At 53.6% G+C, this 20,756-nt stretch overlaps 2 protein-coding genes across 5 annotated transcripts; one reads left to right on the plus strand and one right to left on the minus strand.

Annotated features, from left to right (window-relative positions):
* GIPR (gastric inhibitory polypeptide receptor) lies at positions 925–12,217 on the plus strand. 3 transcript variants are annotated; one of them, XM_021094579.1, is made up of 14 exons: positions 925–1,019; positions 1,982–2,110; positions 2,394–2,493; positions 2,973–3,080; positions 3,573–3,676; positions 5,091–5,194; positions 5,375–5,519; positions 7,016–7,175; positions 7,386–7,446; positions 7,757–7,826; positions 7,946–8,034; positions 8,126–8,264; positions 10,328–10,369; positions 10,463–12,217. In XM_021094579.1, the coding sequence occupies exons 2-14, from the start codon at positions 2,039–2,041 to the stop codon at positions 10,667–10,669; spliced, it is 1,401 nt and encodes a 466-aa protein (XP_020950238.1). In that variant the 5' UTR covers positions 925–1,019; positions 1,982–2,038; the 3' UTR covers positions 10,670–12,217. The 3 variants fall into 3 exon arrangements, with proteins under 3 accessions (XP_020950238.1, XP_020950239.1, XP_020950237.1); XM_021094580.1 differs by having other exon boundaries at positions 10,297–10,369; positions 10,463–10,553; XM_021094578.1 differs by having other exon boundaries at positions 10,328–12,217.
* SNRPD2 (small nuclear ribonucleoprotein D2 polypeptide) lies at positions 14,158–20,732 on the minus strand. 2 transcript variants are annotated; one of them, NM_001243653.2, is made up of 3 exons: positions 20,657–20,732; positions 19,081–19,260; positions 14,158–14,415 (listed from the first exon to the last, which is right to left on the minus strand). In NM_001243653.2, coding segments are annotated over exons 1-3 (357 nt in total). In that variant the 5' UTR covers positions 20,659–20,732; the 3' UTR covers positions 14,158–14,240. The 2 variants fall into 2 exon arrangements, with proteins under 2 accessions (NP_001230582.1, XP_020949067.1); XM_021093408.1 differs by having other exon boundaries at positions 19,690–20,727.

The raw sequence follows: 20,756 nt of genomic DNA on the forward strand, positions 1-20,756 counted from the left end.
GTGTGTGCTTGTGGGATGCTGGTGTGTGAGCCTGGGCACAACTGTGTGTCTGTGTGTGACTGTATGTGACTTGTGAGTGCAGGTTGTAATGGAGTGTTGTGTGTCTGGGTAACCTTAGCACTGGGTGGGACTGAGGGTGACAGGTGTGACCAAATGACACTGGGAATATGTGAGAGTGTGTGCCTTAGGGACCTCTGGGAACATGTATTGTTGGGATGTGCCTGTGGGCTCTGAAGAGGATTATGTGACCTGTGTGAGGTGATGTATGATCGTGTAAACGGGTGTGTAGTTGTGTAACATTGTGTGTGATCCTCAGACCACGTCGTTAAAGGGTGGTGAGGAACCCTATAACTGTGGGCCTTTATTTCATCAACAATCATTCTCTGAACCTCTGCTCTATGCCCAAACCTGTGCTGAGTGACGCTGGGTGACCAAGATGCCCTGTCCTCATGCAACACACAGACCAGTGGAGGGGGAGATGGTGTTTGTGATGTGACCTACCTATGGTGTGAACATGTGTGATTGACGCAATAGGATGCCGGGACTGTGTGAGTGGCTTTGTCACTGTGGGTAACCATCAACCTGGGAGCGACGGTGCATTGTAGGACTGCGAATGGACGGGAGGAAGTGAGGAACCGTGTGTGAGCCCTCTCTGTGGCTCAGCGTGTGGGACGGTGTGTGACGGTGTGTGTGTGACGGCGCCTCCGCGTGCGGGAGCTGGGATAATGCGAGAGGCTGTGCACTCTGGGGGGTGGGGGGGATGTGCTCAGGGCGATGACTCTGTGACTGCCCCCCCGCGAGACCCTGAGAGGCTGTGAAACTCACAAGCGCCGAGCACCCAGTCCCGGGCTTCTGCCCAGAGCTCCCCCTCCCGTTCTCCGGCCCGCCCTGGCCCCGCCCCTCCCACCACCCCAGGCTGTCACCTCTTCCAGAGCCCTGGCGAGGAAGTGGAGGCAGCGGAGGCGGCAGCAGAGGCAGCAGAGTCAGAAGCAAGGGGTCCAGAGGAGGGCTTGGGACAGGTGAGGGCGCCCCTCATTCCGGGCCATTTCCCCTGCCCCAAGTCCCCCTCATGTCTTGAGCCCCTCTTTCTCCATTTCTTAGCCTGTGCCTTTGTCTCTCTCTGAGCCCACAGGCTGTCGCTTGGTATCTCTGTCTCCGTGTCTCCCTGTTTAGCCTCTAGACAGCTCCGTATCTCTGTCCCTTTCCCCTATTCTGTGTCTCTCTCCGTGTCTCTATCTCCTCTTTGCCTCCTAGCCCACATTTTTTGTCTCCATCTTTCTCTGCCCTTTGGTCTCTGTCTCTTGCTGTGTGTCTCATTTTGTCTGTCTCTGTGTCTCTAGTCTCTGTATGTCTGTCTCATGCATCTGTCACTCTTTCTGGGGCTCCATCTGAGATCCTCCCTGCTTCCCCCTTTCCCTGCATGGTACCCCGTGTAGGGTGTTGGGTGTCAGACCGATTTCCAGGCATCTGGGCTCCTGCAGACCTAAACCCCGGTCTGACGCCTCTCTAGTCCCAAAGGAGAGGGTTGCCCCGTCGACCCTGGGTTTTATCCACGGTGGGGAAAGTTCGATAAGGTCTGGTTCCTATCAGAGATTTGAACGTCCTTTGGACGGGAGAGTGGGAACTCCAAGAGTCATTTTAAGCTCTATTTCTTCTTCTCCAAGGCAGTATCCAGGTTCCCTGGAGTCACCAGGTCTAGACTCCGGGTGACACTGGCGCTTCCGCCCAGCCCAGCTCTAAGGCAACCGCACCCTCAGCAAACATCCCCCTTCCACCTTCGTGGCCCTGGCAACGGCCAGGGGCGGGCCGGGGAGTCTCCACCCACTCCTCACGGCTACCTCCTCCCCCCACCCCGCCCCCAAATCCTACTCGTGGTGGCGGGGGGCTGCCTCCGAATCCGAGTATGTGAATCCCTGAGGGGGTTGGCGCTGGGGCTGGGGCCGAGGGCAGAGGCTCCTGACTTGGTCCTCGGACCCCCTAGACCGGGCCGCCCCTGCGTGACCGGAGTCTTCGTCCCCCATGCCCCGCCACCCTCACGATGCGGAACTGTCCACCCCGGCGGCTGCTGCTGCTGCTCTTGCTGTGCGGGCCGCTGCTCCGGAGGGCGGAGGTGAGAACCGGAGGAGCCCAGGAGTTCAAGGCTCGGAGGGATGTCTGGGGACGGCCTTAAATCTTACCCCACTCGCAAGTCCCCCACGGTCCCCCACAGCAACTTGCCTGGCGGTTTCTAGGCACCACTCAAGACTTAGAAGAGGTTTCTATGCTACCCGAGACTCCTGAGCAAAACAGGACGGCCCCTCCAAGTCCCTCTAGGGTGTTTCTGGCCGTAAAATAACCGGCTGCCCGGGAGCAGGGGGCGGGGCGGGGTGCTCCTCTCTTCTCTCCTTTTGTAGGCAGGCTCGGAGGGGCAGACAGCGGGAGAGCTGTACCAGCGCTGGGAACGGTACCGCAGGGAGTGCCAGGAGACACTGCAGGCTGCAGATCCCCTACCAGGTGTGACAGGGCTGGAGGACTAGGGGCAAGGGAAGGTCTGGGGCTGAGCGGGGTGGGCCTGAGGAGAGCCCGGGACTAACGTGCGTGCGGGGCGCCAAAGACCAGTCTAGGGTAGATGTGGGCTGCGTGGGAGGGGCCTGAGAAGAAGCTTGAAAGCGGAAGGGTCTTGGGCGGGGCCCACACTAGGTGGGTGGGACCAAAAGTGGGACCGCGAAGGGGGCGGAGTTTGGGGTGGAACCGAGGAAGGGCTTCCCAGAGTGGAAAGCATCTGCGGTGAGAACTTGCTTGGTGGGAGGAGCCCAGAGTAGGGCTGGGAAGATGGGCGGAGCCTTGGGGTCTGGTGGGAGGAGCTTTGACCGAGCAGAGACCAGACCACTTCAGGTGGGCACCGCTAGGGCAGGGCTTGTGGGTGGAAGGAGAAGCAATGGGCACAAGGTACAGTAGGTCCACCGGATCTCTGCGCCCCACGCCTACCCCAGGTCTCGCCTGTAACGGGTCCTTCGATATGTACGTCTGCTGGGACTACACTGCACCCAACGCCACTGCCCGCGCGTCCTGCCCCTGGTACCTGCCCTGGCACCGCCACGGTGAGCTGCCGCCTGGACCCCAGGCCCTCCTCTGACACAAACAGCTACCTCCTAACCCTGACAGCTCTCCTGCTCCTCTTGCTCTGGCGGGGTTTCTCCTTCTGTCCGTCCACACCCCCCCCTGGATCACCACATAATGCCCCCTTCTCTGGCTCTGTATCTCTGAGAACCACCGGGGTCTTCTCTCATTTTCGTGAGTCTGTCTCTGCCCATCGTGGTCTTCCTTGCCTAACTAGCTGCATGACCTAGGGTAGTTCATTTAATTTCTTTATGTCTCAGTTTCCTCATTTGTAAAATGACATTTGATAGTACCAAGTTCATAGGCTTGTTATAAATATTAATTAATACGTGTAAAATGCTACGTAAGGTTTTATCATCATCATCCTCACTTTGGCTGTCTCTGTCTGCCTTTGCTTCACAGTTTGTCTTTCCGTCTCCATCTCTGTCTTCTCTTTCTCTGTGTTTCTGATCCCCTCCCTTGTTTCCCCACAGTGGCTTCAGGCTTTGTCCTCCGCCATTGTGGCAGTGACGGCCAGTGGGGACCTTGGCGAGACCATTCTCAGTGTGAGGACCCAGAGAAGAATGGGGCTTTTCAGGTAAGAAGAGATGAGGGATGGGAGTTCCGGCTGTGGTGCAAGGGGATCGGCGGCGTCTTGGGAGCGCTGGGTCGCAGGTTCGATCCCCGGCACAGTGGGTTAAGGATCTGGTGTTGCAGCTTACATTGCGACTGCAGCTCGGATCTGATCCCTGGCCCGGGAACTCCATACGCCACGGGGCAGCCAAAAAAAGAGGCGAAGGATTCAGGGTAGGATTTCCAGGCAAGAAGACAGTAGCCTCAGACAGAGCATAAAGTCCCTTGTACTGTTCAGAACTCTGGGTCCCTGGAGATAGAAACTCAACTACTTGCTTGAAGGAGCAAGAAAAAGGAAAGTATTGGCTTTTGTGATCGAAAAGTATAAGGCTACAGCTTTAGGCACATCTGGACCTAGGTGCTAAAATGAAGGGTCTGGGAGTGTCTCTTACCATATTTGTGCCTCTCCCCCCCCCCATGATGGTCCCCTCTCTTCTATGGGGTGGAAAAGGGGGTCCTCATTTGTACTAGGCTCACATTCCACCAACCAAGCAATACTGTGGGAAAACTGCACTTGATTCTCAATAGCTCCAACTTATTGTCCCGGGACTGACTGTCGTTGTCCTGGTTTGGGTCATATACCTGCCCTGGACTAATCACTGTGCATGTGTGTGGGTTTTTTTTTTTTTTAAGGTTTTAATTTTTTCTATTATAGTTGATTTACAATGTTCTGTCAGTTTCTGCTGTTCAACAAAGTGAGCCAGTCATACATATATATTTCTTATTAAAAAATTTTATTGGGGTAGAGTTGATTTTGTGTATGTGTGTTTGCGTGTGTGTGTGTGTGTGTGTGTCTTTTGTATTTTTAGGGCCGAATCCGCAGCATATAGAGGCTCCCAGGCTAGGGGTACAGTCGGAGATACAGCTGCCAGCCTATGCCACAGCCACAGCTATGCCAGATCCGAGCCGCGTCTGTGACCTACACCACAGCTCACGGCAATGCCAGGTCCTTAACTCATTGAGGGAGACCAGGGATCAAACCCGAAACCTCATGGTTCCTAGTCGGATTCCTTAACCACTGCGCCACAATGGGAACTCCCCATGTGTGTGTGTTTTGATTGGCTGATCACGTGCCTGCCTTGGAGATGAGGGGTGGCGTTCTCCACTCAAACAAGGGTAGGTGGATCCCCAAGAGAAAATTGGGATTTGGGATAGGAAGAAAGAGCTGATATCTATTTCTTTCTTTTTTTTTTATTTTTTTGGTCTCACCCATGGAATACTTCCGGGCCAGGAATCAAAACCCAGCCACCGCAGTGATAACACCAGATTCTTAACCACTAGGCCACCAGGGAGCTCCCAAGAGCAAATATCTTTCCAGCTCCTTTGTGCCCCCAGGGGAAGACCTGAGCTCTATTCCCGTGTCCTCCCCCCAACCCCAGGACCAAAGGCTGATCTTGGAGCGACTGCAGGTTGTGTACACAGTGGGCTACTCCCTGTCCCTTGCCACGCTGCTGCTCGCCTTGCTCATCTTAAGTTTCTTCAGGTGGGACCCCCCCCCCAGCCCTGAGTGGAGGCAGCAGAGCTGCAGATGGGCTGTCAGGCTCCACAGGCAGCCAGCCTCCAATGGTGGTTCTGTGGGAAGGGCCGGGAGGTGGTTTAAGGGGCTCTATGTGGCCAAGGACAGGTCTCCAGGGGTCCCCAGACGACCTCCCCCATCCCCCAGGCGGCTGCGCTGCACTCGCAACTACATCCACATCAACCTGTTCACATCTTTCATGCTGCGGGCAGCAGCCATCCTCACCCGAGACCGGCTGCTTCCTCCCCCCGGCCCCTACTCTGGGGATGGGGCCCCTGTCCTGTGGAACCAGGTGAGTGTCGTCTCTCTCCTCCTCAGAGTGGGGTTCTGCCTCCTCTCAATCCATGTACTACCTCCTACTCTATCAGCAGATCCCGTCTCCTGGCCTTTGCAAGGCAACAGGAGAGGGACCGTCCCAACTTGATCTCCTCCATCACTGAACTCTCCCACCTCGTCATCTCTCTCTCCATCTTTTTTTAAAAAATTAGAGTTGATTTACAATGTTCAGTCAACGTCTGCTGGACAGCAAAGTGACCCAGTTATACATACATATACATTCTTTTTCTCGCATTCATAGTCTATCACAAGTGATTAGATATAATTAATTCCCTGTGCTATAAACAGCAAGATCTCATTGCCTATCCACTCCAAATGCGATGGTCTGCATCTAGTAACCCCAAACACCCAGTCCATCCCACTCCCTCCCCCTTGGCAACCACAAGTCTGTTCTCTATGTCCATGAGTTTGTTTCTATTCTGCAGAACGGTTCATTTGTGCCATACATTAGATTCCAGACACAAGCGATATCATGTGGTATTTGTCTTTCTCTTTCTGACTTTCTTCACTTAGTATGAGAATCTCTAGTTCCATCCATGTTGCTGCAAATGGCATGATTTTTTTTTTTTAAATGGCTGAGTGGTATTCTACACATCATTTCTGCGGTTGGAATTTTCCATTCCCTTTCTTTCGGTATCTCACCCATCATTTGGACTTTCTCACCAGTGAGAGAGACCCTTGCCAGAGGAGGAGAGATGATAGGATGGGAGAAACTAACTGGTGAGGGGATTTCGTAGATGTCAATTTGTTCCTGGGAGACAAGGTGGGAGAAACTAAAATCTAAGGGCAGAGGCAAGAAAAACTATCTATTGGGTAGCAAGTTAGGCTATACCAATTGTTAAAAATCCAACGGGTGAGAAAGTCCCTATGCTGGTAGATCAGAGAAAACTTTTGAGAGGTGGAGCAGTTGAGTTTATTTCTTAGAAGGAGAGGGGGTGGGAGAGGCCCTAATGGGGAGATCTAGGGGGAACTCTGACAGCAAGATGTAAAAGTAAGATGCCAATTGTGTTTTTGTTTTGGGCCTTTTTAGGGCTGCACCTGCCAGCCTATTGAGGTTCCCAGGCTAGGGGTCGAATCGGAGCTGCAGCAGCTGGCATACACCACAGCCACAGCAACGCCAAATCCCGAGCGGTGTCTGCGACCTACACCACAGCTCACAGCAATGCCAGATCTTTAACCCACTGAGTGAGGCCAGGGATCGAACCCACATCCTCATGATTACTAGTCGGGTTCGTTACCGCTGAGCCACGATGGGAACTCCAGATACCAATTGTTAAAAAGAGGTTAGAGTGAGCGAGTTCACACAAGGAAAGGGGATGGGGGAGAGAAACCAACTTGTATCATCCTTTGGTGACAGGGAGTGGGAGGAGGGTATTTGACGTCAAGTGACGACAGGAGATGGGGGTGGAGGGGGTCCTGACTGCCCCCTCCCCTTGCCTGGCCACCCTCTAGGCTCTAGCTGCCTGCCGCACGGCCCAGATCGTGACCCAGTACTGCGTGGGCGCCAACTACACGTGGCTGCTGGTGGAGGGGATCTACCTTCATAGCCTCCTGGTGCTCGTGGGAGGCTCGGAGGAGGGCCACTTCCGCTGCTACATGCTCCTCGGCTGGGGTGAGCCCCAACCCTGCCCCCTGCCCAGTCCGGCGCGCCTCCCCTCGCCCAGCCTCCCTGCTGCTCTCCCCCGGGGGTTCTCCTCCCCTCTCTAGGCTTCTGCCTCCCCTTCCCGGCGGGGATTCCGCGGGTCTTGGGCCTGGCTGGGGGGCCGTGCGCGCGCTCTGACAGCTGCGGCGGGGTGGGGGGCGGGGGTTGGGGTCTGCACAGGGGCCCCCGCGCTTTTCGTCATTCCTTGGGTGATCGTCAGGTACCTGTACGAGGACACGCAGTGAGTCGTGGGGCCTGGGGCGGGGCTTGGGAGGTGGGCGGAGCTTTGAGGGACGTGGGCGGGGCGTGATGGAAATTTGGGGCGGTTCTAATTGCCCCTAGGGCCCGGGTGGGGTCTAAAGGAAGGATGTCGCTTAGAAAGTTGTGTTCGAGAAGTACGGTCCGGGGAGGGACGGGGACTGGGCCTAAATCATAGCAGGCGGGGCTTTAAGGAAATGTGGGTGTGGTTTTAAGGAAGGTGGGCGGGGCCTGGGGAGCTTGATCCCTTGAGCCTATGACTTTCTGTCTTAGCTCTACTCCCCCTCCTCCAGGTGCTGGGAGCGGAATGATATCAAGGCCATTTGGTGGATCATAAGAACCCCTATCCTCCTAACCATCTTGGTACGGACGGCCCCACCTCCTCCAGGCTGGTCTCAGGGATTTCCCACCCTGGGAAGCAGGGAGCTATGCTTTGTTTTCCAAGACAGTATGGGGCTGGTTGAGTCTTTCTCTCCCCACAGATTAATTTTCTCATCTTCATCCGCATCCTTGGCATCCTCCTGTCAAAGCTGAGGACTCGACAGATGCGCTGCCCAGATTACCGGCTGAGGTAAAGGAGGGCGGTGGGGATGGAGGGGAAAGTGGTTGTGTGCAAGATGGGGACCTGGGGCTGTGGGACCACTGCTACCCTCTACCCCCAGGCTGGCTCGCTCCACGCTGACACTGGTGCCTCTGCTGGGCGTCCACGAGGTGGTGTTTGCTCCTGTGACTGAGGAACAGGCCCGGGGTGCCCTGCGCTTGGCCAAGCTCGCCTTTGAGATCTTCCTCAGCTCTTTCCAGGTGCCTAAGCGGGGTGCAGGCTCTACACCCTTTGACATGGGGTCCTCCTACCCAGAGGGGCAGAGGGCTACAATCACCCTGGCGCAGGAGCCGCTGCAGCCACAGAATGGGGCATGAAGATGGGATTTTGTTTATTTATTCTACACAAAGTACTGAGCTAGCTACATTCCAGGCTGGGGAAGTGGCAGGGAGAAGAAGGAGACCAGGCAGCTCCAGAGGTGGTGCCTCCTGGTTCAGATCAAGGGCTTCGGGCCAAATTTAGGTTCTAGCACATTCCAGCTCTGTGGCCTTCACCTCGGGGCAGGAGCAAGGGTGAGGCAGGTGAAGTGCCTCAAGTGCAAAAGGGAAGGAGATGCTTGTTCAACCTTGCACTTGCTTGCCCTATTCTAGTCCCCACCCTGATTTACCTTGTTGGGCCTCAGTTTTCTCATCTCTAAAGTGGGGACAATACTAGTCTCTCTCCATAAGGCCGCTCATTCAAAAAATTCAGGAAAAATTTATTGAACACTTACTATGTATGAAGTCTTCTAGGCTTACTGCAGTAAAACGGCCAAGAACCAAGTAGTCCCTACCCTCTACTGGGAGAGGTAAATGCTAAAGATGCTACTATGTAAGTAAAATATACAGAATATCAGATGGTGAGATGTGCCTAGAGGAGGGGGGGGGAGTTCCGCTGTGGCAAAAGGGGATCTGCAGCGTCTCTGCAGCGCTGGGACATGGGTTTGGTCCCTGGCCACACACATTGGTTTAAGGATTCTGCATTGCTGCAGTTTCAGTGTAGGTCGCCACTGCCGCTGGGATCTGATCCTTGGCCTAGGAATTCCATATGCCACATGGCGGCCAGAAAAGAAAATAAATCAATAAATAAAAGAAAACTGAAGTGAGGAGCAGGCAAAGAAGGATGAAGTTACAGACAGGGTTAGGGAAGGCCTCTCTGAAAAGACACTGGAGCGGAGACCCAAAGAAGAGGAGGGAACAAGGCAAGAAGGTATTTGGGGAAATGTTCCAGGAAGAGAAACACCAAGTGCAAGATCCCTGGGGCAGAAGATGGTACCTGTCACCTGTCATGATGGAGAAAGGCCAGCACGCCTGATGCAGGACAGTCAGCAAGAGCAAGGTGGGGGTAGGACAGAGGTGAGGTACCTGGGCAGGTCCTTGGACCAATTGAAGACTTAAGCTCTCTCTCTGAATGAATTTTTTTTTTTTTTTTGGTCTTTTTAGGGCTGCACCTGAGGCATATGGAAGTTCCCAGGCTAGGGGTCAAATTGGAGATGTAGCTGCTGGCCTACACCGCAGCTCACAGCAACGCCAGATCCTTAACCCACGGAGTGAGGCCAGGGATGGAACACACATCTTCATGGATACTAGTTGGGTTCATCACCTCTGAGCCACAGTGGGAACTCCTTTCCCTCCGAATGAGGTGGGAGCCAAGGAGCAGAGGGACATAATCAGACTTAAACCGGACTGTGAAAAGTGATAATAAGTAACATCTTAATAATTACACAGGAAATAATTGTTTCATATTAACGTGTGGATTACTTAATTATAAATCTATTTTATATTTATTTAAATTTATATGTAAAATATGTAAAATTTAAATAAATATAAAAACAACTTTTTATTAAAGTTTATTAATAATATATATTATGTAGAAAGTTATTATGAGAAACAGAAAAAGGCTTAACTATTGTCCCATGCACCAGAGCGTCTTACATATTAATAATACCTCACTTCTCACAACCACCACTGTATTATTCCTCCATTTTCCAGATGAAGAAACTGAGGCACAGGGGTTAAGCAGCTTGCCCAAGTGGGGAAGCGGTTATTACATCCAAGCAGCCTACTTTTGGGGTCACCTGTTCTTAGCCTCCATCCCCAAGTGCTTAGAAAATTGACCAGGGCCAAGGGCGGAGTCGGGAGCCAGGGAGAAAGTGTCGGCAATAGCCTAAGACCAGAGTGGCAGCAGACGAGGTGGTCTGGGGCCTAGAAAGGGTCCGAAGTCATTAAGAGGTGTTTATAACCCCGCCCCCAGCCCCGATTTAACCCTGCGCCTCGTCTGGCAGGGCTTCCTGGTCAGCGTCCTCTACTGCTTCATCAACAAGGAGGTAGGGAGAGCCTCGGCCCGCCGCCCGCGCCCTCTGGCGGTCGCGCATGGAACGGCGCGCCCGGCGCCGCCTCTGAGCGCAGTCCCGTTGCAGGTGCAGTCTGAGATCCGCCGGGGCTGGCACCGCTGCCGCCTGCGCCACAGCCTCGACGAGGAGCCGCGCCAGCCCCGGGAGCGCGCCTTCCAGACCCTGCGCTTGGGCTCCGGCCACGGCCAGGTCCCCGCGGGCCGCTCTCCGTGCTCAAGGACCCTTCCAGGTCCCGGGGATGAGGCCAGCCATATCTTGGAAAGTTACTGTTAGGCGGCAGGATTCTTGTGTCTATTCAGTTAGCACGTATTTATTGAGCGCCTGCTGTGTACCAGGCCTGGTGAAAAGGGCGCTGGGGAAACGGGTGGTGATGGGGTGAAAGGAAACAGAAGACAAGGTCTCTGTTGTTTTAGGATCACAACTGAGTGGCAGGAACAGACCTGAGGCCGACTCATCAAGCTATATATACACGGTGGAAGAGCTTATCAAGAATCCTTAGAAGGGGGCCTAGGGTGGTCTTGGGGCATCTCTGAGGAGGTTACATTTAGGCCATGCCTGAAAGAGGTGCGAGACAGCTTTGGGAAGACTTGGCGACAAGATTCTAGGCAGAAGGAAGAGCATCTGCAAGGGCTCTGGGCAGCCAAGAACTTGGCTGTGTCTGAGGAACAGAAAGGTGACCTGGGTGGCTCCGGCGCGGGGAGGAGTCAGAGCCAAGGGATGGGGAAAGAGAAGTGGGTGGGGCTAAAGAGTTGGGATTTTTATTCCAGATGTGCTGAAGATTCTCAGGAACATCTAATGGGAGCGGGCTGGTGTTTTAAAACAGGTCCTGGTGGGAGAACAGACTATTAGGGGCAAGGGTGGTGGCTGGGAGCCCAGTGAGGAGGCTGATGCAGGTGGGAGGTGATGGTGGCCAGAGCAGGGTGGCAGTCACCTTGGGTGTGAAAAATGGCTTGATTATGGAACTATTTCAAAGGCCAGACTGGAAGCCTTTGTCAGTGGATCGCATGAGGAAAGGGTAACAAGGAGAGAAGTCAGTCTTGGTTTGGGATTAAGAGGAAAGAGATGGGGAGATCAGGCGCAGGGAGGGGAGAACCGAGGATGCTCTTCGGACATGGTAAGCTGGGAAGGGTCTGGAGCTTGCGGGCAGATTAGAGATAGAAATGCCAGTGGCACTGGGGTCCGGAGCACAGGCTTCTGAGTGTAGACAGAATCACGGGCAACTAAAGGGCAGGCTTCGGAGCAGAAATTACATCCACAGAGGCCAGGACCATCGCGAGCTGGAGCGTGTGGACACACATCTGCACCCTTCTGGGTGGCCCCTGGCAATGGGAGTTAGGGAGGCGCCTAGACCACCTGCATATATAACAAACCCCTCCCCTACACAGACGCGCACTTGGATTCAGTTTGCACCTGGGGACTGTCCATTGTTTTCCATGGGGTCCCCTGTTCCAGGGACAGACCCGGCCCATAGCCGCTGAGCTCAGAGTCCTTTCAGGCGTGTGGCTCTGCTGGGCCCCTCTCGTGGGTTCTGGGAAGGTGGGGGCCCTTGTAAATAAAGCATGAGACACAGATGTGCTTTCTGTGGGGGAGGGAGAACCTCCTTGGCCAGGCCATCAAGATGATGGAGGTGGCCATGTGCCTGTGGTGGCCTTGCGCCCTCTGGAGAGCAGTGCCGCTCTTCAGCCACGCGTTGCCGAGATCATGGGTGCCGAGCAGCCACTGTCCTCCCCGCCTAAGGGAAGCCCCCCAGGAATGTCCGTGTGAACTCCTGATATTTAAACCACGTGCAATGTGTATAATTAAAAGTGTGTGTGTGCCAAACGTTTTCTGACAGCTGCTTCTCTGCGAAAGGTGAGGTTGGGATAAGAAACGAAGCTGCGGGAACCAGCCTGGTTCAAATCTTAGTTTGGCTACTAATTAGCTGTGTGATGTGGAGAAAATTCCCAATTTCTCTGTGCCTCAGTTTCACTTCTGGAAAACAGGAACCTACATCCTAGGGTTGCCTGGGATTCCAGAGTTACTCCCAGGACACAGTGCCTGGGGAAGGGAGCCAGCACTCGTGGCCAGAGCCCCTCGTGCTTTTCCTGCTAGCTCAACCTCTGCTTTCTCTTTTTGTTCCCTTTTGGCTGCACCAGCGGCATATGAAGTTCCTGGGCCAGGGATCGACTCGGATCCAGCGCGACGACAGTGGATCTTTACCCCACGGTGCTGGGCCAAGGATCAAACCTGCATCCCTGCTGCCACAGCGACACCGACAATCCCATTGCACCACAGCGGGAACTCCGCGACCTCTGCTTTCATGTTCCCTCAATGAGGGTAAAGGGGGTTAAAAACCACTGGGGCAGTGGGGCAGCTAAGGCGGTGAGGAAATTCAGACTGATGCTAAGTAGGGTGTTCTCAGCTGGAATCTTTGCTGTCAGCCTGCAAGGCAGGGAACTATTCCTATTTCCTGGGGCCATGAGGCAGGGATTCAAACCCAGGACTGTGACTCCAGGGCTTGTGTTCTTCCAGCTCCTGCACAAGACTCCAATCCCCGGGGGGAAGTTTCTGCCTCGGCACCACCGGCCACTTTACAGATTGGGATGTTATGACTCCATTGTGTGACGACTGTCAAGACTGCTCACGAGGCCTGGCTCCCTGGGTTTGAACTTGGCTCCACTGTTTCCTGAGTAATCCTGGGCAAATCGCTTACCCTCTCTGGGCCTCAGTTGTCTCATCTGTAAAACGGGATGGCTCTACCCCTCACATGGCTGTTCCAATTAGATGTGAACCACTCAGTAGACATGTACCTTGAGAACCTGACAGCCACAGCCCTGGGTGCGTCAGGCTCTCCCTCTTCTGCTGCAGGGTCCTCAGCTCTGTCGCTAATGGGCTCATGGGGTAACTCAGGCTGTGCCTTCCACAGCTCAGTGTGTCAGGCATTTGTTTGATCCCTTGATCTGCACTTGGCTGGCGCTTGGCCCCATCTGGAGACAGAGACGAACACGGGGTGGGGGTGGGAGAGCATGATGTGTGCACATCAGAGCAAGACAGGGATTTTATTTAATCCCCCCACAATAGGCACGGCCCCCTTTCCCACCTCTACCTCCCTACATCTGCCAGAGAATTTCTCTCAAGGGTAATTAAGCTGCAGTTTGACGGCAGCAGAGTTCAGGGGTTTGGCCACAGTCTCAGGAGCAGGGTGGGTCTCCATCACAGCATCACCACTCTGGCTGGACAGCCCTGGCCAGGTGCCATCACCTCTCCGAGCCTCAGTCCCAGCCTCTGGAGCTGGAGGTGACAAACCACAGTGCCTGCTCAGAGCCCGGAGCCCTCACAGCTCAGCAGGTGTCAGCCTGGGGTACTGACCGCTTTAACCATGCAGCTCCCCTCCTGTCAGGCGGGCAGGCTGGGGCTCTTCTGGGCACAGCGGTGTCTACAACATTGCAGCACAGAGCTGGGCACAGAGGAGACACTTGGGGGATCGTTTGACTAAAGAAATGAAGAAAAACAAAAAAGACTGAAAGAAACTTAAGAGTGAAACCAACTTACTGAAAGAGAAGTAGGGAGAAGGGAGACAGAGAAAACGATGAGTAGCTGGAAGAAATTAAGCAGAAAAGACAGCAAAATCTCTCTCTGCTCAACCCATTCCCCTCACGGATGGGGCAAGTCAGGCCTCTTCACGGTTCAGGGAGGACCCCTCCCCAGGGCTCAGCCTCATGGCCAGCTGCCCCCTCCCCGGCTCAGCCCCACTTTTTAGGCCCCAGGAACAGACAGATGCCTCTAGAAAAAACGCAGGACTTTATTATTCCCATCACGAAGGGCAGGTCTTCACGAAGGAGGGAGCAGGAGGGCGGGCGGGCGCCTACTTGCCGGCGATGAGCGGGTTCCGCAGGACCACGATGACCGAGTCCCCGCGCAGGAACATCTTGGAGATGTAGCGGTCCTTGTTGACGGGCTTGGACTTCTTCTTGCCCTTGCCGCTCTTGGGGACCTCAGTCCACATCTCCTTCACGTTCTCCAGCACCATGTTGCAGTGCCTGGCGGGGAGGGAGCATCGGGAGTGAGCGGGACCCTGACCGCCCCTCCTCCAGCAGCGCAGGCCCGGGACCAGGCTGGCCGGCTTCCAAGGCCTCCTCTGTGAGTCCCTCGGCCCTCTGTGCCTCAGTTTCCTCCTCTCTAAAACAGGGATGCTCACAAGGAGATCCTGCTGAATAGCACTGAGAACTTTGTCTAGATACTCATGTTGCAACAGAAGAAAGGGTGGGGGAAAAAATGTAATTGTGATGTATACATGTAAGGATAACCTGACCCCCTTTCTGTACAGTGGGAAAATAAAAAAAATTATTAAAAAAAAAAAATAAGGAGTGCCCGTCGTAGCGCAGTGGTTAACGAATCTGACTAGGAACCATGAGGTTGCGGGTTTGGTCCCTGCCCTTGCTCAGTGGGTCAACGATCCGGCGTTGCCGTGAGCTGTGGTGTAGGTTGCAGACGCGGCTCGGATCCCGCGTTGCTGTGGCTCTGGCATAGGCCGGTGGCTACAGCTCCGATTGGACCCCTAGCCTGGGAATCTCCATATGCCACGGAAGCGGCCCAAGAAATAGCAAAAAAGACCAAAATAAATAAATAAATAAATAAATAAAAAATAAAATAAAATGGAAGAATATGCAAATAAATAAATAAATAAATAAATAAATAAAACAGGGATGCTCAGAGTTCCTGCTGTGGTGCAACGGGGTCAGGGGCATCTCTGCAGTGTCCTGCAGGACACAGGTCTGATTCCTGACCCGGCATAGCGGGTCAAAGGATCTGCTGGCGCAGCAGCAGCACCGACCTCGCAACTGCAGAACTGTGGCTCAGATCAGATCCCTGGCACTGGCCGCAGGGAGGGAAGAAGGGAGGGAGGGAGAAAAGACAGGAAAGGAGAGGAGAGCAAGAGGGAGATGTTCACAGAGCCCACCTCCTCGGGCTGTTGTGAAGAATAAATGAATCGATACGGTATTCCCATCAAGCACTCAGAACAGGGCCAGGCACAGGATAAATGGTTTTGCTTGTGCTTTTTAACTCTGAGCACTTCTGAAGGCATCAGCAAAGGAACAGCTTCTCTTTGGAGAACCAGCAGTCCCTGGTGGCCTGACGGGGTACGTGATGCCTCTGCTCCAGTTCTGCTCTGTCCCTGTCCTCAGGGTGCCGGGGGCGGGGTGGGCGGGACACGTGATTCAGCTCACTCAACAGAGAGACAGACACTCTAGTGACTGACGGGGGAAGAACACTCAGCAGGTAAACAAGACACCTGAAATCTACTGGCAGGTGGTGTCAGTGCTATGAAGAAAAATTCAAGCAAAGTAAAGGGACAGGAGGTTACAGGGAGGTATCATCCCGCCTGAGAAAGGAGACCCCTGAGGAAGCCCCGTCCTCGCTGTGGCGTGACCTTGAGCACATAGCATTGGGCGGGAAAAGCAAGGAAGGGAACAGTATGCACAGAAAGCCATCTTCTGAAACAACGAAAACACTTTCTGTAGGAAGACGGGAGTAGGAAAAGCAAATACTCCACCAGGTGTCCAATACAGAATCCTTTTTCAGAAAGGATTTCTTTCTTCTTTCTTTCTTCTTTTTTAGGGTCACACCCATGGCACATGGAAGTTCCCAGGCTAGAGGTCTAATCGGAGCTGTAGCTGCCAGCCTACGCCACATCCACAGCAACGCCTCTGCAACCCACACCACAGCTCACAAGATCCTTAACCCACCAAGCAAGGCCAGGGATCAAACCTGCATCGTCATGGATGCTAGTCAGATTTGTTAACCACTGAGCCACCAGGGGAACTCCCAATATAGAACCCTTGAAAGCCACCTAGAGCCTGGTGACCGTGGGTGACCTAGACAAACTGGGGAGAAATTGGATGGAAACTTTTTTTTTTTTGTCTTTTTGCCATTTCTTGGGCCGCTCCCACGGCATATGGACGTTCCCAGGCTAGGGGTTGAATCGGAGTTGTAGCCACCAGCCTACACCAGAGCCACAGCAACGCAGGATCCGAGCCACGTCTGCGACCTACACCACAGCTCACGGCAACGCCGGATCCTTAACCCACTGAGCAAGGGCAGGGATCGAACCCGCAACCTCACGGTTCTTAGTCGGATTCGTTAACCACTGCGGCACGACGGGAACTTCCTGGAAACTTTTTTTTTATTTTGTCTTTTTAGGGCCACACCTGAGGCATATGGAGATTCCCAGGCTAGGGGTCGAATCAGAGCTGTAGCCGCTGGGCTATGCCACAGCCACAGATCTGAGCCACGTCTGCGACCTACATCACAGCTCAGGGCAACGCCGGATCCCCGACCCACTGAGCAAGGCCAGGAATTGAACCCGCATCCTCGTGGATACTAGACAGATTCCTTTCCACTGCGCCACAACAGTAACTCCACTACTAGGCCTCTTTAAGACTTTCCAAGTTTTTTTTGTTTGTTTGTTTGTTTGTGTTTTTTTGTCTTTTTGCCATTTCTTGGGCCGCTCCCGCGGCATATGGAGGTTCCCAGGCTAGGGGTCCAATCGGAGCTGTAGCCGCCAGCCTATGCCAGAGCCACAGCAACACAGGATCCGAGCCGCGTCTGCAACCTACACACAGCTCACGGCAATGCCGGATCGTAAACCCACTGAGCAAGGGCAGGGACCGAACCGGCAACGTCATGGTTCCTAGTCAGACTCGTTAACCACTGCGCTACAACGGGAACTCCTCCAAGTTTTTTGTGTGTGTGTGTCTTTTTGTCTTTTCTAGAGTCGCACCTGCGGTATATGGAGGTTCCCAGGCTAGGGGTCTAATCGGAGCTGCAGCTTCCAGCCCACACCACAGCCATAGCAACGCCAGATCCAGGCCGCATCTGCGACCTACACCACAGCTCACGGCAATGCTGGATCCTTAACCCACTGAGCAAGGCCAGGGATCAAATCCGCAACCTCATGGTTCCTAGTCGGACTCATTAACCACTGCGCTGCGACAGGAACTCCAAGACTTTCTAAGCATTAACTCATCAATCCTCACAGCATCTCACCCCCAGGAGGCACACATTGGAGTTCCTTCCAGCTTCCAGAGCAGGAAACTGAGAAGAGCGGGATGAAGCCACTCACCCAAGGTCAGACAGTTTGGAAGAGGCAGAGCCTGAGTTCGAATCCAGGTCTATCTGCCTCCTTGGGCTCGGCACTTCCTATCGTTCTCGTTCTCACTTTACTCAAGAGTAAATTGAGGCTCAGAGTGAAAGCTTTGTTCTTGGTCCCACAGTAGCCATTGGCAAAAGCAATCCAGAGGTAAGCTTCACCCCCCTGCCGAGAGGAAAGCACTTCCCTGATGCTGAGGACTGCCAATGGTTTTTTGCTGTTGTTGTTATTTTGGTTTTTTTGTCTTTTTCGGGCAGCATCTGTGGCATATGAAAGTTCCAGACTAGGGGTTGAATCGGAGCTGTAACCACTGGCCTACACCACAGCCGCAGCAACCCCAGATCCAAGCCACTTCTGTGACCTACATCACAGCTCATGGCAATGCCGGATCCTTTAACCCACTGAGCAAGGCCAGGGATCGAACCTGCGCCCTCATGAATGCTAGTAGGGATCATTTACCGCTGAGCCACAAAGGGAACTCCTGCCGATCATATGTTTACTGAGCCTTTGCCACATGTTAGGTACTGAGTTAAGTGCTCTTCCTACAGAAAATCATTTGACCCTTACGACTGTTCTGAGGGGTATTATTCTATGCATAGTATTTTGCAGATAAGGAAACTGAGGCCCAGAGAGGAAAAATCACTTGCTGCTCCCCATGGCTGAAACATGCAGACCCTAGGTTGCACCTTCGTTTTATCCCCATCTGTCCACCTAGAAGGCCTCCTGCATGACCCACCGAGGACAGCAGCACTCCCTCTCCACACTCCAAACTCTCAGCTGGCTCTACTCTTCTGCACAGACTTTGCCATCACTTGTCTTCCTGACACATTATGTGTTTGCTGTAGACTCCCCTGAGTACAGGAGGCATGTATGATTCAGTCACCATGGCATCTCTGGAGCCTAAGACAGTACCCCACAAGGGCAGAGGCCACTGTGCACGAACTGAGAAAACTGATGAGGAAGACCGTGTGCCGGGGGCGCTACTCCTAAGGACTGACTGTGCTTCACATATATTAAGTGACTGAATCTTTGCAACCATCAAGATTACGGCCATTGTAGGGAAGAGATATATGGTCCCTTGCTGAATGTCACACGGCTGCTAAGAGGCAGAGCCAGGACATCATTCCAGGACTGGCCCCCAAGTCCATGGCTGAACTTTACAGCTGGAGGAACAACAGAGACCGTCACAACAGGCACTCTTTTTTTTAAGCCCACACCGGAAGCATATGGAGGTTCCCAGGCTAGGGTTCAAATCGGAGCTACCGCTGCCGGCCTACACCACAACCACAGACATGGGATCTGAGCCACACCTGCGACCTACACCACAGCTCACTGCAATGCCGGATCCTTAACCCACTGAGGAAGGCCAAGGATCGAACCTGTGTCCTCATGGATACTGGTTGGGTTCGTTAACCACTGAGACATGACAGGAACCCCACCTTCAGACGCTTATGCCCCAGGCTTCTAAGAAACCTAGAATCCAGGCTCCTCAGACTAGAGCTGGGACTGCTTCTCCAGGCCAGGACAGACCACCTCCCCAGACCCAGGTGCTCACCTGTCAAAGGCCTTCACGCGGCCCAGGAGCTTCTTGTTGTTGCGGCAGTTGATGAGCACTTGGGTGTTGTTCTTGACCGACTGTGTGAGCACGGACAGCGGCCCCGTGTTAAACTCCTCCTCCTCCCGCTTCTGCAGCTCCTCTGGCGTCATCTCACTCTTGGGCTTGTTGAGGAGGCTCCTGAGTGGGCAAGTATGGAACTCATAGGTGACAGGGCCTGGAGCCAGAGCCTGGGTGGTCATGCCCTCTCGCTCACTGTCTCCCCAACACACCCACCCTCCGGCTCAGTCCTCTCTCTTAGCATCACCACACAGCTGCCTAATAGACAGTTCCAAGCTTGCACGTCCTAGGCTGAACACCAGGCCCCGCGGTACCCCCAAACTTAATCTACCTACAGCTGCCTTCGTCTCCATCCATGGCAACTCCATCTTGCTATGTCTTTGAGCAAAACCTCTAACGTCAACTTGACTCTTCTTACTCTCACATCCTACATTCAATCTGCTGGCAAATCCCATCATCCCTGCCTCTCAAATATATCGGAATCTGACCACTTCTCACCATGGCTTAACCTCCATCGACTCTCTCCTAGAGCCGTAATGGTCTCCCTACCTCCACCCATGCTCTCCAAGTTTGCTCTTCACAGAGCAGTCTCTGGTTGGTGCCAAGGTCCAAGTCATATCATCTCACTCTGCGAAACTCTCTTGAGGCTCCTATCTCAATGTAGAAAGTAAAAACCCTTTATCCGCTGCCTTCTCTCACTCCGTTCCATCCAGAGGGGTGTCTTGGAAGATTTTCAGCAACTTTCTTCTTAGGCTTCTGCATTTGCTTTTCCCCCTTTACCTGGATACGTCCCTAAATATCTTTGTGCGCTCACTTTCTCCAGCTTTCTGCTCCAGTTGCTCCCTTCTTCATGTGTCCTGTCTCTCAAAACTGGCATTCCACATTGTTTTACCCTGCTCTACTGTTTCTTCATTCATAGCCCCGGTCACCTAACACACCATATATTTTACCTTTACATTTATTGCCTGGCTCAACCCAACCCATAAAATGCAAAATGGAATTTTTTCCCTTGGGGGAGTGGGGTAATTCACTAACATATTCTGTGTCTAAAGAAGCCTGACATATGAACACTCAATAAATAATTGTTGCATGAATACGTAAGTAAAATCCTTCCGATAACTCGAGACCCATGATAACGACGAATAAGGTCAAAAGGCTAACCGTCTCCAGCTCAAATTACCCTGATAAGATCCTCACTTCAAATCGTTCTTCCCCACATGTCCGTACTCCCCTCTCCCAGGTTCCATTTTCGTACATCGCTTCCCCTTAACATTCGCTTCAGTAAGACTAATTATTTGGGAAAGCCCAGCCCGTTATCTGATAAAGCTGCTCCTGCTCCTAAAGTCAGGATCCGAAAAAGGCCCCACATCTGTTCTCAAACTCATCGGTAACGTACGCCACTTTACCCCGAAAATGTTTGCTTCCGCCCCAGGCTCTGCCCACCCCCTTCCACCGGCAAGTGGCCAGATTTACACCCTCAACCCACTCCTGCCACCTAAGCCTAGCCCGGCCTCACATGGCGGTGGCAGTAGTTGTCGCGACCGCGCACTCCAGTCACCACCGTCTCCGCGTTGCTTCTTCGCCCTCTGAAAGGAGCGAGAAGGGCGGGACTTCCG

Source organism: Sus scrofa, chromosome 6 (assembly GCF_000003025.6).
Source record: "Sus scrofa isolate TJ Tabasco breed Duroc chromosome 6, Sscrofa11.1, whole genome shotgun sequence".
Taxonomy (NCBI): Eukaryota; Metazoa; Chordata; class Mammalia; order Artiodactyla; family Suidae; genus Sus; species Sus scrofa.